This window comes from Chiloscyllium plagiosum, chromosome 35 (assembly GCF_004010195.1).
Source record: "Chiloscyllium plagiosum isolate BGI_BamShark_2017 chromosome 35, ASM401019v2, whole genome shotgun sequence".
Lineage (NCBI taxonomy): Eukaryota > Metazoa > Chordata > Chondrichthyes > Orectolobiformes > Hemiscylliidae > Chiloscyllium > Chiloscyllium plagiosum.
This window is the reverse complement of record NC_057744.1, coordinates 23,587,554-23,604,327: the sequence shown is the minus strand read 5'-3', so window position 1 is coordinate 23,604,327 and position 16,774 is coordinate 23,587,554. Positions and strand designations below refer to the sequence as shown.

Below are 16,774 nucleotides of genomic sequence, written 5' to 3'. Positions count from 1 at the left end.
TACATGACGAAAGCATTGAATTTCAAAGGTGAGGTGAAAGTGATAGCCCGTGAACATTCGGGCTGCATTCGACCAAGCATGGCATCAAAGACCCCTTGTGAAACTGGAATCAATGGGTATCAAGGTGGCAACCTCTCTGCTGGTTGGAGTCATATGGCCTCTATAGAGACACCAAGAGACAATGTCACTAAACTAGAGACCCTAGCTAACCGCAAGGACACCCATCGTTTGTGGCAAGGCCTACATGATATAATGGACTACAAAGTAAAGGAGAGCAGAATAGGGAATAGAATATATCCATCCCTGATGCATTCAATCCATTTTACAGAAGGTCAGTGAAACAATGCCATCTGCCCAACAGCACCTGTTCCTTCAGTCAGCCATTAGATCGGCCTTTTTGAGAGTGAACTCATAGAAAATGACTGGCCCAGATGGAATCCCCAGCCATGCACTCAGATCCTGCACAAACCAGCTTAAATGACTACCACCCAGTGGCTCTGATCTACATAATTATGCAGTGCTTTGAGAGATTAGTCATGGCTCACATCAATACCATCCACTCAATCTGCCTTGTTGCCTTGAAATTCACCCACTGTCACAACGCAGATACCACCTTCCTGGCCCTACATTCATCCTTGGACCATCTGGAGAACAGGGATACCTATGTCAGGCTCCCACTCTGACTAAAGCTTTAATTCCACCTAAACTAATCTCCAAACTCTGAGGCCTAGGCCTAGGTCTCAGTTACCGCACCCCCCACACACACACACAGACCTGGATCATCAACTTCCTGACCCATAGACCGTGATCAGTGAGAATAGGCAACTGCACCTCCTACCTCCTCCACAACAACCCTCAACACCGGCACCCAAGAACACTGCATACTGAGCATCTGACTATATTCCCTGTACAGTTATGACTGTGTGGCCAAATTTTGTCCTAACTCCAACAGGATTTATGATGACACAATCATTGTAGGCTGGATTTCAAACAAGGATAAGACAGAATACAGGAAAGAGATAAAGTGCTTGGTGGCATGGTGAAAAGATAGCAATCTCCTCCTAAATGTCTATAAAAATAAAGAGCTGGACATTGACTTCAAAAAATAAGGTGGATGGGATGCCCCTACCTACATCAATGGAGCTGAGGTAGAGATGATTGAAATTGTCAAGTTCATAGGACAGTCACCAACTATTTGTCCTGGTCCATCCACGTTGATGTAATAGTCGAGAAAATACAACAACACCTCTATTTCCTCAGGACAATAAAGAAATTTGGCATATCCATAAAAACAGATATCAATTTTTATACATTCACCATAGAAACTATTCTATCCAGGTGCATCACAGTTTGGTATGGCAGCAGCTCTGCTCAGGACCGTAAAAAGCTACAGAGAGTTGTGAACACAGCCCAGTCCATCACACATCACCTATTAACTCCATTTATACTCCTCATTGCCTCAGAAAGGCAGCCAACATAATCAAAGACCCCTCCCACCAAAGTTATAATCTCTTCCAAACTCTTCCATTGGGTAGAAGATACAAATTCTTAAACACTTGCAGCAACAGAAGCTTCTTCCCTGCTGCTATTAGACTTGTGAATGGATCTCTAAAATTTCAAATTTAATATTGATCTTGCTCTTTGTGCATCTTCTCTGCAGCCGTAACATTGTATTCCTCACTTTGTTCTATTGCCCTTACGTATATTGTATGGTACAATCTGCCTGTACTGTGTGCAAAACAAAATTTTTCACTTTATCTAAGTACCTGTGACAGTAATAAATCAAATAAAATAAAATCAAATCATACCTGGCACATAAGAAGACACTTGTTGGAGGTCAGTCATCTCAGCTCTAAGACATCTCTGCAGAAGTTCCTCAGGATAGTGTCCTAGGCCCAACCATTTCCAGCTGCTTCATCAATGACCTTCCGTTGATCATAAGATTAGAAGTGGGGATGTTCACCAATGGTTGCACAATATTGAGCACCATTCATGACTCCTCAGATACTGAAGCACGTTCAAATGCAAAAGATCTGGACAATATCCAGCTTGGTCTATCAAGTGGCAAGTAGAATTCACTCCACGCAAATGGCAGGCAATGACCATCTCCAATAAGAGGCAATCAAACCACCTTGACATTCAATGGTGTTACCATCACTGGATCCTGTACTATCACCATCCTGTAGGTTATCATTGACTAGAATCTCAACTGGACTCACCACATAAATACAGTGGCTACAAGAACAGGTCAGAGGTTAGAAATACTCCGAGGGGTAATTCACCTTCTGACTCCCCAAAATCTGTCTACCATCTCCAAAGCAGAGTTGAAGAGTGTGATGGGATACTCCCCATTTTCCTGGATGGGTGCAGCTTCAACAACACTCAAGAAGCTTGACATCATCCAGGACAAAAGATGAGGACTGCAGATGCTGGAAACCAGAGTTTAGATCAGAGTGGTGCTGGAAAAGCACAGCAGGTCAGGCAGCATCTGAGAAGCAGAAAAATCTATGTTTCCGGCAAAAGCCCTTCGTCAGGAATAGAAGCAGGGAGCCTCCAGCGTGGAGAGATAAATGTGGAGGGGGGGGGGGGAGCTGGGGAGAAGGCAGCAAAGAGTACAATAGGTGAATGGGGTGGAGATGGAGATGATAGGTCAGAGGGGACAAAGCAGCCTGCTTGATTGGCACCACATCCAAAACATCCACTATCTACCCCATGTATGCTCAGCAGGAAAACAACAAGATGCACTGCAGTATTTCACCAAAGTCAACATCTTCCAAACCCATGACCATTTCCATTTTGAAGGACAAGGACAGCAGGTAAATGGAAACACCAAGCTGCCCTCCAAACGTCTCAGTGTTATGACTTGTAAATATATCGCTGGCTGAAATTTCTGGAAGTCGCTCCTTAATGATATTTCAGGTATACCTACAGAACAGGGGCTGCAGCAGTTCAAGAAGACAGCTCACCCACCACCTTCTCAATGGTAACTAGGAACAGACAATAATTACTGGTTAACCAGTGATGCCCATGTCCCATGAGTGAATAAACAGTTAAAGCCATTAACGTCCAAGTCACTGAAATGCCAAATGAATTTGGCTAGCGCCAAAGGCATGGTGGAATCTCCTTTGACTAACATTTAACACATAATCGTGCTCACTCTGTATACATGAGAAGAAATGTTTGCAAATGAAAACAAAGCTGGAGTTTTTAAAAGCAAATGCATGCTTCATTTGCTTATGCCTTCAACATCCTAACATCCAGCACAAATGAGATGCTGCACTTTTTCTCCATGGATCCCTCACAATGTAACACAAAAGCAAACCTCACCCACCTTGACCATTTCTTGGTTGTATGTCACTTAGAGAACTGGATCTGATAGCTGCAGATATTGTTTGTGCCTAAGCAACATGGGAGATCCTTTGGAGCAAATGGTGAGCTGAAAACACCTCGTACCTGCTCCAATTTCCATGTCAATATTTCTCAGCATCTAGTTTGTTTAACACATTCATAAGATAGGAAGCTAAATATTAATGAGGCAAGTTGTGGCATTAATACGGTGTTTAACAAGCGAGAATCCTACTTACTTGGCAACTTGCTACAGTCTAGCAAGAAATATGACTTGTCTCTCATCAATCGGTTTTCAAAAGTATCTTCTATCCTTGTCCTTCTAGATGGTAGTGGTCCTGACTTTTGATTGTGCTGTCTAAGGAATTTTGGTCAATTTCTGCAGTGCATCTGCTAGACAGTTTACACTGCTGCTACTGAACATCAATGGTGGATTGTGATGCCCAGAAAATTGCATGCAATTCTACTCACTGTTTCTGTTGCTGACAATTTTGCTCTTCCAAACATTTCTATTTTGTCACATTGCATACACAGTTTGGGCTGTGGTCCTCCCTGCTGCTGACAAAATGAAACCACTAATTGATTTTCATCATTTTTTCCCCCCTCTGTCAGTGTGAGAGAGTCTTCCATGGATGTATGATGTTCCTTTCTATATTATGGTCGTAGAGGAAGTGATGCAGAAGGCACGAGTGGTGCAAAGGCAAAGAAACAAACAGTTTTTGTTTGGAGGAACTGGTATTGGACTGGGGTGGACAAAGTTAAAAATCACGCAACACCAGGTTATAGTCCAACAGATTTATTTGGAAGCATTACATTTCGAGCCGTTGTCTCACAGCCACATAGTGAAGAGGCTAGTGCTTCCGAAAACAGTTGGTTTAGGCTGTTGGACTTTAACCGGTTGTTGTGTGATTTTTAAGTTTTTACGAAGGAAAGGGTGTATCAGATTCTGTCTACCCCATTCCAATGCCCTATAGAATATACATACAGCGTAACACATGTCAGAACATTAATAAAGGGTTGTGTATAAAATGGGCAAATAGTACTGACCTAACCAGCAGTGGCCACATCTCGTGAAAGAATGAGAATAAATAAATATATTGAAAATAATTCTTTTCACTGTATAAATACAAAAGGAGTTCCTATATCTACAGTGTAATAAAGGAAAACAAAACAACCACTGTTCTGTATTGTCACTCTGTCTGTAGTTATTAAGGAGATGACTGCTTTGTAATGTTTCGCAGTCAGTATGTCGGCATACCTTTAAAAGACATGCTGATGATGTGATAGCCTGTAAGGTGGGGGATATAAACTTCTCAAGTTCCATCTTGCCCTAGGATCAATTAAAAAATATGTTGTACCATTGCAATATAATAGCCTAGTGTTAACCTTGACACTTGATATACCTGTGAATATAATGACTGTATAGAATTGCTAGCTGCGATAAATGTCTTATTGGACATTTCAATACCACAATATCCATACCTAGTTTCTAAGGTTCAGATATAATTATGCATTACCACATCAGATAAAACATCCTACAAGAGGCAAAAGCTGCATCAACTGGAGTAGGGTAGACAGAATATGATATAATTCTTCCTTCTTATAAACCTTTTTGTTTGCGTTTGCACTACTCTCGCCTTCTGCATCACCTCTATGATCATAAAATGGAAAGGAACACCATACATCCATGGAAGACTCCCTCACACTGACAGAGGGAAAAAAAAATGATGTAAATCATCTTGTGGTCTCACTCAGTCAGCAGCAGGGAGGACCACAGCCCAAACTGTGGAGGCAATGTGACAAAATAGAAATGTCCATACCCAACTTGAATTGCAGAAAATCATTTCAGATTGTCATCGTATGAACCCAGGGTTAATATGGGCAGAAAATAATTGATCAGCAGCAGCAACTGGAATAAAATGAAGTTGCACTGTGGGGTATTTCTGAATCAGGACATTACTTTCTTTCAGAATCAAGGATTCTTAATTTTACATTTACCTTCTCTAAGCTCATCTTCTCTGGCATGACAATGATGCAGCGATATCCTTTCACAGCAGCCACCAAGCCTAAACCAATACCTGTGAAAATATGAGTTGATGGCAATACATTCAATCACTTATGGCCAAGTAACAGCACTCAACATCAGAAAATGACTGATGACTCTAATCTAATGATGTGAGCTCTATAGAGAGGTTGAATAGGCTGGTGCTGTTTTCCCTGGAGCGTCGAAGGCTGAGGTGTGACCTAATAGAGGTTTATAAAGTTATGAGGGGCATGGATAGGATAAATAGACAAAGTCTTTTCCCTGGGATGGGGGCATCCAGAACTAGGGGGCATAGGTTTAGGGTGAGAGGGGAAAGATACAAAAGAGACCTAAGAGGCAACTTTTCCCACACAGAGGGTGGTGCGTGTATGGAATGAGCTGCCAGAGGAAATGGTGGAGGCTGGTACAATTGAAACATTTAAAAGGCATCTGGATGGGCATATGAATAGGAAGGCTTTAGAGGGGTATTGGCCAGGTGCTAATAGGTGAGACTAGATTGGGTTGGGATATCTTGTTGGCATGGACGGGTTGTATCGAAGAGTCTGTTTCTGTGCTGTACATCTCTATGATTCTGTAATTTACCTGCAAGAATGTAAATGATGTTCTTTTCTATAACTGATTTGCGCAAGGACAGTGAAGTCTACAGTTTTATGTTTCACAGCAAGTATGCAATATGCCTTTAAGAGGCATGCTCACGAAATCATTACTGAATCATGGTATGTGACCTAACAGTAGAAAGGTCTGTGTCTCCATCTTACTGAGGCCACTTGCAGCATGATATGCTGAGGCAAGCTTGCAATGGTTTGTAATCAAATTCCTCAGTGCTAGCCTAATTATATTTGTGCCAGTAATTGCAATATATTAAGATACCAAGGCTGTAATAAATGTTGATTGAATCTTTCAGTTACCTAAAAGATAAAAATGTTACCCAGTCTTATGCTATGGGAGATAATGTAAACATTGCTTTGTCAAGTAAATAGGCCCACTTGAAAGTATAAAGTCCATCACTGCAAGTTTGTCTGCTCAGTTCTGCAAATTTCATATTTTAATTGCATAACTCATTAAATACAGAGAAATTTACAACAAAATTCTATGCTGCAAACAACATTTAATGTATTGCAAACGTGTTCATGCACAATCTTAGATCTCTAACCAAAGTAATAATGCAATTGTTTTTCTTTAACAACAATGTTTCTTTCTGGCAATAGCATTGAGTGGCATAGGACAGGAGCCAATTGCAAAGTTGGAAGATTACACATTTGAAATAATGACGAATGGTTCCTATTCCAGTTCTGGTCTTATTTTCATTATATCTGTAATTTCAGTTCACCTGGCAAACATTACAGGAAGTGGGCAAATGTTTAAGCACAGATGTCAGAGTGCAATGAGTTTGTAAGCACCATGTTTTGGGCTCATTTAACACATTTCTGCAGCAGTGATTTGGAACAGATTACTTTAACTGTTGTGTTTTAAATTTTGGAAGCATGGTGTTTCAACAAGGATCATACTTAACCGATTGAATGTTATCGCCACAAGTTGCTCAGGATGGCTGCAAGGTGGTCTCATGAATTTGACGGATGGACCAATTGGGTACAGATTGGGGAAGGCCATTATGATAGGCTTTTTGGACCCATTTAACTCTCAGGAAGTGGGCACAACACATGTCAATTGCTATTCCAACAGCAGAAAGTTAGGACTGCAGATGTCTGGAAATCAGAGTTGAAGAGTGTGGTGCCGGAAAAGCACAGCCGGTCAGGCTGCATCTGAGGAGCAGGAGAGAGGCATCATTCCTGATGAAGGGCTTATGCCTGAAACTTCGACTCTCCTACTCCTCGGATGCTGCCTGACCAGCTGTGCTTTTCCAGCACCACACTCTTCGACACTATTGCACTAGCTTCAACATGTTGGAGGGCTCTGGTGCAGTCTTGCAGTTTAGCAGAACACCCAGAGATTAGAATAGAATCTGTATATATCACTGATGTTTATTCTGGAACCTCCTAATGGGTATCACTGACTTCTTTTTTCCCATAACCTACTTGACTCAAATCTTTCAGCGAATACTATAACAATTCTTACCCGTGTTACCAGAGGTTGGTTCAATGATGACATCACCTGATCTCAGAATCCCTTGTTTCTCAGCATCTTCAATCATTCGTAAAGCAATGCGGTCCTTAATACTTCCACCAGCACTGAAGAACTCACATTTTGCCACTAGAAAAGATGTTCAAAAAGTAGCCTTAGCAAAGTTATGGTTCTAATTACATTTTTCTGATACAAACACTGAAAATGATAAAGTGCAAATAAAAAGTAACAGAATATATTGAACTAGTATTGAATTAAAGAGTGTAAGTTGGTGGTAGTAACATTATTCTTAAGAATAACTTTGCTTTGAGATATTTCTAAAGTAGCCTAAAACAGCTTATTCACTGGCCTACTATTAACATTGATAGACCTGTTAACCCAGAGACCCAGGTAACGTTATGGGGACCTGGTTTTGAATCCTGTCATGGCAGATGGTGGAATTTGAACACAATTTTTTTTGTTTTAAATCTGGAATCATTACCATGAAACCATTGCCAATTGTTGAGCGGAAAGTCATTCTGATTCACTAATGTTGTTTGGCAACTGCTCTCCTCACTACTTGGTAACTGCTGGTCTGCCCTACATGAGACTCCAGATTCACAACAATGTAGTTGACTCTTACCTGCCCTCTGATCAATAAATGCTGGGCTCAAATCCTGTGCATGAATTAATGAGAAAGATTTGCCAGCCAAATAAGATTAAAATTCAGTGCACCCTATCAAGAGTTCATCTCCACTGTTAAAAAAACTGTTCTGCCATTCGATGAGATCATGATTGATCTAATAATCCTCAACTCCATTTTCCTACCTTTTCCCATTAACCTTTGATACCCTTAGTAAATAATGATCTCTCTGCCTTGAATATACTTAAAAACCAGCCTCATCAGTTGTCTGCAGAATTCCACCAATTCACACTCAGAGAAGAAATTCCTCCTCATCTCTGTCTTAAATTTGCAACCGCTTCTTCTGAGATTATGCCATCTTGTCCAGGATTCTCTCATAAGAGGAAATAACCTTTCCACATCTATCCTGACAAGTCCTCTCACAAGCTTCTATGTTTTAACAGGATTACTTATCATTTTTCTATATTCCAGCGAGTGCAGGCCAAATCTACTCAACCTCTCCTCAAAAGACAATCCCTTCCAAACCTGGTATCAACAAAATGAACATTCTTTGAACTGCTTCCAATGCCAATATACCTTCCCTTAAATAAGGAGCTCAAAACTGCTCAGTTTTCCAGCTTTGGTCTGATTAGTGCCTTGTTCAGCTTTAGCAACACATCTCTATTTTTATATTGTGTTCCATTTGAAATATAACTGATTAATAAAATGCAATAAGCAACATCTTCTTTAAGACTACTTTTCATTGGATGATCAAGCTATTTTCCTCTGCATCACTGGATTAGGCAAATCTTGCAGATGCTCAAGCTGGAAGAGGATGGTGGCAATAAATTTACCTTTTCTAGAGCAATAGTACAGAGAGGTCATACAGCAATTTGAGCAGTGGTACAGATTGCTCATACACACCTTCTAGTGGGCATGATTCAGGAATTTGATGGAGTACTCTCAACTCGCCTGGATGGCTACACCCTCAACAACAATCAAGAAACTTGGTACCATTGAGGACAAAGCAGTTCACATTACTGGCAGCTTATTTACCATCTTCAACACACAATAGCTCCACCATCAGAGCAGAGAGGTAGCAATGTCTGACATCTGCACAATGCAGTGCAGCAACATGCCAAACTTCCTTACACAACATCTTCCAAACTCACAAGCTCTACCACCTAAAGGGCTACAGACATTTGGAAATGCCACCACCTCTAAATTCCCATCCATATTACTCACCATTGTGAACCGGAACTCCATTTCTAACAGCATTTTGTGCTTCCTTACACCCCGTGGACATCAGCAGGTCAAAAAGATAGTAATGCAGCATATTTGCCAAGGTCATTAAGGATGTGCAATAAATGCTGGCCTAGTCAGACTTTTCATGAATGTGTAAAATAATAAAAAACCTGCTCCTTCACTGTTGCTGGTTTGAAAGTCCAATACTCCATCTCTAACAATATTATTCATGTACTTACATCTTCTGGACTGAACCTATTCAAGAAAACTATTAACTACAACTTTTTGAGGGAAATTAGAGATGGCCAATTAATGCTGTAAACTCTTCCCATTGACCCTCATATCCTGCAAATGAGTTTTTAAAATCCTATAAGACCATTTTCATTAGTCTGCCAAAAACAGAAATTTGTGACAATGTTTACATAATACATACAATAACAATTATTATTCTAAGTATTTGTAAAATAAATTTAGAAAAGCATTCATTTTACCGAACATTGACCTTAAAGATGCATTTTCAAATGAAATTCACTGACAAAAAAATTGCAAATATATTACATTTTGTTTAAGATAAAAACCTTTAGCACACCATTGGAGGTTAATCTTCAAGCTTTGTTCTGAATATAGTATAAGTTTTCTTCCTTATTTTACAGTGACTAAGAACATACCGATCATTAAAATGCTAGAACGGAACGATTGCAGTACGACCTAAACAGTTGAAAGTTAAAAGTCACACAACACCAGGTTATAGTCCAACAGGTTTATTTGGAAGCACTCGCTTTCGGACCATTGCTCCTTCACCTGATGAAAGAACAGTGCTCCAAAAGCGAGTGCTTCCAAATAAACCTGTTGGACTATAACCTGGTGCTGTGTGAGTTTTAACTTTGTACACCCCAATCCAACACCAGCACCTCCAAATCATTAACAGCTGAGGTACAGCACTAGGCTCACCTTTGTGTCCAGTCTTTGCTTACCTACTACAACTACACAAAATAATTATTTGAAAGCTCCAAGTTTTTCCAAAAACCTGAGCTCATTTGTGTAGGATGAAAACATAATGAGATTTCACTCAGTGTTACTTACATAGCTCACATTTGATTCCATATTCTTTTGCAATATTATTAATTCGGATGAGGGGAGTGTTACCAATTTTATAGAGGACATTAGGCAAGATCTTGCTTGAATCCTTTCTGCAAAAGAAGACGTAGAATGTAACAGAATGCTTTGTTACAATCTAAACAAGTCTGTAATGCGTGTCCAAAATGAAATGCAGCACATGGTGTGCTATTTCGTTAAGGTCCAGATTTGATATCTGATTAACACTGAGACTGAAAGGTGACCTGTTAGAAACAAGGAGAAAAAGCCACGGGAGCACTCAAATGAAACTATAGTGTCATTTAAATGAAGAACTGGAACATGCCCCCACATGCCTAGATGAGTGCAGATCCAACTGCAATCAAGAATCTTGATACCATCTAAAACAAAGCAATCTGTTTCATTAACTTGCTCCCTCATTGGCACACTGTATCTGCAGCAGGTGCCATCTGTGCAACACGCACTGCAGAAAATCACTATCACTACCCTACCAGGGCTGCAACCTATACCACTGAGAAAGGCAAGTGCAGCAGTCACACAGAAGTACTCTTAACTCCAAGTTCCTCATTAGGTTAGTCACCTTCCTAACTTGGGTGTGTATTACCATTACTTAATCCCTGAACTCTCTGTCCAGCAGCAGTGTGAGTACATATTCATTACACAAAATGCTGCAGTTTTTAAAGTGAGATTGACTACCATCTACTGAAGAGGATCTGAGAATGGGCAATAAATGTTGGCCTTACCAGTGATTCTAGTATTGCAAGAATGAATAGATAAATAAAACTGGGGCAATTCTACAAATTAAAAAAAAAAATTCTATTTTGTAAAAGAAAATGGGACAAGCAACGAGTTCAGTATGTTAACACTGTTTCATTGGGATAAATTATACAATATGGTGGGAGTGAGTTTTCTGTGCTTCCGGGTGAGGACGTCCTGCTTTAGTAAGCTCTCCAGCACCTCAGACAGACCTGTGCTGCACTGAGTCAGGAACTGAATCAATTTTTACAGTTGTCACTGAGGCCAGTCTGACAAGCCCTTGTGAGGAGGGCTTAGAATGAAGGAACTTGGGGGCTCAGGTTCGAAAGATTTTGGTGGGGATGACAACCAGGTTAAACTTTAAAGGCCCCTCTGAATGGTCCAAGGCAGTCAATCAGTTTGGCAAATTGGCATAGGCTTTTCCTAAGGCCAGTTAAGTCACAGTGACCAAGGGATGTGGCCCTTAAGTGGACACTAATTGTAATTCAGCCAAATACTGGATTTAACAAGCTTCCCACCTTCAAACACTCTGGCAAGTAATTGTTAAATCCAGTCCTTTGGATTTCAGTTAATAAAATCAGTTAACCACAAACCATTCAGCTGACTCTAGCATATGTTTACAGGACCTTGATTAGATTACAATCAATTGAAATCGATTGTGTATACTCTGTTAGATTTTGTGAAGATTCCATTTGGTGAAACTGATATTGATAACGCATTACATTCTTACTCAGAGGAGTTAGTTGAACAAACAGAGAATTACACCAGAATAGTTCATTCTGTGACCTTCACTTGTGCAGGTATGTTGAGTGAAGTTGGACTTTAATGCTACAAAGAGAATCACTTTATTAATCTCCATTGAACTCACACAAAATAAGTGGATTTACTAAATGTGATCCCCAAAAGAGCTTTGACTAAACAAGGATACTTGATTTTGTTGGGATCTTGATCAGGTGGGCAAATGGGCTGAGGAGTGGCAGATGAAGTTTAATTTAGATTAATGTAAGGGTGCTGCATTTGGGAAAAGCAATTTAGAGCAGGACTTATACACTTAATGGTAAGGAGTGTTACTGAACAAAGAGACCTTGGAGTGCAGGTTCATAGTTACTTGAAAGTAGAGTTGCAGGTAGATAGGATAGTGAAGAAAACATTTGGTATGCTTTCCTTTATTGGTCAGAGCCCTGAGTATAGGGGTTGGGAGGTCATGTTCTGGCTGTACCGGACATTAGTTAGGCCACTTTTGAAATATTACTTGTAATTCTGGTCTCCTTTCTATTGGAAGAATGTTGTGAAACTTGAAAGGATTCAGAAAAGATTTACAAGGATGTTGCGAGGATTGGAGGATTGAGTGAGAGGGAGAGGCTGAATAGGCTGGGGCTGTTTTCACAGAGCGTCAGAGACTGACAGGCGACTTTATAGGGGCTTAAAAAATCATGAGGGGCATGGATAGGATAAATAGACAAGGATCTTTTTTATCCTGCGGGGGGGGGGGGGGGATCCAGAACTAGAGGGCATAGGTTTAGGGTGAGAGGGGAAAGATATAAAAGGGACCTAAGGGACAACTTTTTTCACACAAAGGGTTTTGCATGTATGGAATGAGCTGCCAGGAGAAGTGGTAGAGACTGTTACAATTACAACATTTAAAAGGCATCTAAATGGGTATCTGAATAGCAAGGGTTTGGAGGGTCATGGGGCAAGTGCTGGCAAATGGGACTAGATTAATTTAAGATACCTGGTCAGCAGGGACGAGTTGGACCAAAGCATCTGTTTCCGTGCTATACGTCTCTATGACTTAGAAAGTAAAACTACTTGTTACACGATTTCAATGACACGTGGCCTTGCTGCTGTGAAGCTACTTCTCTGAAGCATATGTAATACCTACAGCTGATCTTGAGTGTGTGGAGATTTGGATGGCGCCATTCCCAGACTCCAGGTGCAGCGTGATGGAAGGTCTGGCATTCTAGGCTGCTGAGGTTCCTGTATTTGATTCTCTTTCATTTTGTTGCTCTGTTCAGAGGTCATCATGTGAACAGTGGAGTTAAAAGCAAAACTTATTTAATCTGTAGGAAAAAAAGCTAAATATTTTTATCTGTTTCCAGTCTTGATCATCTATTAAAGAATCTGCTCTGTGTGCAACAGACTAATGCAAACTTCTCAGCCTTCAGTTCAATTTCCAGAGTACACTGAGTTAGTTTCTAACATCCAAGGTAAAACAGTGGAAAAACCCAGGCAGCATCTGTGCAGAGAAACAAAGTTAATGCTTCTTGTTGAAATGGCCTTTCATTAGCTTGGATAAAAGATCAGATCTAAAACATCAGGATCGTACATTTGCAGCATTTGCAAGTCCAAAACATGGATATAATGGAATTTGGAGAGTCAGCATGCTATGGAGGAAATCTCAGTCAGGCTGACCTAACACCTACAATGGTGAGCTTTCTGAAATGGAGTTTTGAATAGCAAACAAGATTCTATAAAAGTTGTATTCTAGCTAAACCATCAAAAGACCGTGCCTGAATTATGTTTGAAGAAGTCTTGGCATTGTATTTTAAGTAATATAAAAAAAATAGATTTTCCCTGTTATAATTGGATAAATTCCCTGACAGGATAATAGAATTTGATATTTCAATAACAGTTAAGAGCTTCCTTGCAACATTTTAGTCCCTGTAAATTCCCGTTTTCTTGATAAATCACTTTAGACATGATTCAATCATTTTAGACTGACAGCAAGAACAGCAGAACAACTGAAGTCATTTTCATACACTTTTTATATCAAAGGTCAATCACTTTTTCAAGCTTCTGAATGATCAGAAATAATCGTTACAATGAAGATTGCTGAGACACCCTATTTTGTTAATTGCTTTAGTTAGTGGCAGCTGTAATTATCATTTAAAAGAAAAATAAAGGTATTTGTGAAGAAATTAATTACACAAATCTTGTTCACTCAAACCTTACCTGGAAAATGAGTAGTTAAATTCTGATGGTTTTCTTCTGGAACAAAAACAAGGCAATGTGTAGAAAGAGGGAAGTTCGATTCCTTTTGGAATGTTTTGGCTTGGCATCAACAATTAGAAAACTTTAAATGCTTATCTTCTGTCCAATGGGTTCATAGCTTGGTGAACCCTCCTACTTTTCTGTTCCTTGTTGTGCATAATTACAATGCATTTGACATGAGTGGTGTAATTTAAATTTTCAGTCTGCTTTACCCTAGTTTTTATTTGGTTATAGACAAATGAGGAATGCAGGTGAGTTTTTATGGTCTGGAATGCAAGCTGTTCGACAATTGGCACAGATTCAACCACACCTATCACATAATCACAGGGTCATGGAATTGTTACAGCACAGAGAAAGCCATTCAGTCCATCATGCCTGCACTGATTCTATTACTCATGGCCAATCTCCTGCCTTTACTCCATATCGCAATTCTGACCAAATAATCTTCCAATGCCCTCTTGAATACTTCAGTTGAACCCGCCTCCATCACATTTCCATACCCATTGTGTGAAGAAGTTTTTTACTCCCAAATCACCCTTGCTTCTTTTGTACAGTGCTGTCAAAAGGAAATTTGATGTATAATTATAAACAAAACATTCACAAAGCTATTTGCAAGGGGCGTAGGATTAATTTGATAACTCACTCAGTGAGCTGTTACAAGCACTTAGAGAGCTAATTGGCCTCCTTCTGTGTTGTGTGATTCCAATTCAGCTCAGCCAAAGAGGTTTCCTTGAATTAACAGCAATGTAGAAACAAAATGCACTGAACATAAATCACCAGGAAAATCTGAGGACTAACTCTGATAATAGTCTATAATTTCTTAGTACTGAGGAGACCTATTAGAAATTCACTTAGCAAATAACAGCAAATCTTTAGCATCTTGGAGCTCTCATCATATTGCATCCATTGCCACAATTGAATATATTAGCGTCATTTCAATGATAGCTGAATAATGTGCTTCACTGTTCAAAGTCAAGGAAAAGCTGAAGACATGAAACAGAAAGCAGATAATTGGTTTTCAACAGAGTATTCTTTCCCACGTGCTATTTTTCTGAACATTTGAGAACTTCAACTATGGTTCGTAAACTGCAAACTATTCCATGAATCAAAATGCATCAGACATTTCAAATAGCACATAATGAAGGGTAAAGAACTTGACATTGACCTGGTATTGCAAACTCCAAAAGCCAGTAAGTCGCCATGGCTTATGATGCATTGCATTCTAAGATGGTTTTACTAGTATTCAGAAAAATTGTAGTTACCTCCTCTTACAGAAACTTGAAATCAAAACTTCTCCTTTCTGGTCAAAGGAAATTGCAATTAGAATGGAAACAGTCTGTTCAAATATCACAACCGTTTCCCAACTATTGTTCCCAGCAATGGTGAGAAAGGATAGTTATTTCTGTCAATGAACTCTGCTACCTTGTTATTAGGGCTGACTGCCAGAACATAATGCAAGCAAAATTTCAGGAAGTAAGTATTTAAAAGCCAAAAGTATGCGAATATTTTCAATACTTCGCATCTCAAAAGCTGAGTGGAACGAGGACCAGGCAGATTTCATTAAGAACGTGATCCCTGATTGAGGCTATTGACCTGGGACAGTCAGGGACCTGTGGCTGACAGATATAAACCAGATTCCTTCCCCCTACGACTCTATTTTGATTTAATCCCTGCCCTCCCCTTCATTGTTTAATCACGCAGCATTGCCCTCTGAGAAAGGCATTGCTTTTCACTGGCCACTCAGGTGTTTCCTTTCTTCCTGGTGGTGGAATATAAATAAAGATTTACGCACTTGTTGTTTTTCACTGTGTCTGACACCTGCACACACACGACATGGGTGCTGGGGAAAAATAAACACTACCGCTGTCAGGTAGTAGTGTGGGGTAAAGGAAAAGTAAAAGAAAAAAGAATGAAAAAAAAAGGACTCTCACTACACTGGGGATTGCCTCTAAGCGAGCTGGTCACATGTAAATAAAGGGTGACTTGGTGACAGGATACCAGCTGTCATGGAGTTATTTGACTTTTAAAAACACGTTAAAGTATTGTGTAAATGATGGAACAAATAAAAAAGTCATTAAAGGCAAGTGGATAGGCCCAAATCTTTGAAATTTCCACAGGCTAATGGAATATGGCTTTAGGTTAAGAGGACCATGATTATATAAAAATTTGCATAGTCAACATCTGGATTTCTGCGTTTAGTCTGAGACATCATATCACAGCAAGAATATATTGACCGTTTGTCTTGCAAGAGATGCAGCACAAAATTCACCAAATTAATAATGGAGATAATGGAGTTAAAAATGAGAACAGATTAAATGAAGCAGATTTGAATTCTTCAAACATAAAACGGAGGATGATTTAATTGCGGTGTGTAGAATGATCTGTTGGGGCAGATAGTAAGAAAATATTTCTTTTCATGTGAGAATCTAAAAGAAGTGTGTATGGCCTTAAAATTGGAGTTAGACCATTTAGGGCTGATGTCAGAGAGCTCTCCTCAAAAATTACAGTGGAAATTCAGCAAACTCCCAAAATCATGTTGAGTCGAAAGCATTGAATTTTTTAACACTGACTTCAATAGAATTTTATTAGATTTGCTTATCAAAAGATTTGGAAAC

General features: G+C 39.7%; 1 protein-coding gene across 3 annotated transcripts in view; it reads right to left on the bottom strand.

Annotated features, from left to right (window-relative positions):
* The window catches only part of LOC122540519 (cystathionine beta-synthase-like), a 37,727-nt gene extending 22,234 nt beyond the window's left edge, over nucleotides 1-15,493 (bottom strand). For 2 of the 3 annotated variants that reach the window (XM_043676383.1, XM_043676386.1), the window contains exons 1-5: nucleotides 14,121-14,327; nucleotides 13,051-13,228; nucleotides 10,401-10,507; nucleotides 7,466-7,600; nucleotides 5,344-5,423 (exon numbers count right to left, since the gene is read on the bottom strand). In XM_043676383.1, the coding sequence (XP_043532318.1) occupies nucleotides 5,344-5,423; nucleotides 7,466-7,600; nucleotides 10,401-10,507; nucleotides 13,051-13,193 (465 nt within the window). In that variant the 5' untranslated portion in view covers nucleotides 13,194-13,228; nucleotides 14,121-14,327. Of the gene's footprint in view, nucleotides 1-5,343; nucleotides 5,424-7,465; nucleotides 7,601-10,400; nucleotides 10,508-13,050; nucleotides 13,229-14,120; nucleotides 14,328-15,421 lie in introns of those variants that run through there. The other variant, XM_043676385.1, reaches the window with a different exon arrangement.
* Nucleotides 15,494-16,774: the final 1,281 nt, after the last annotated feature.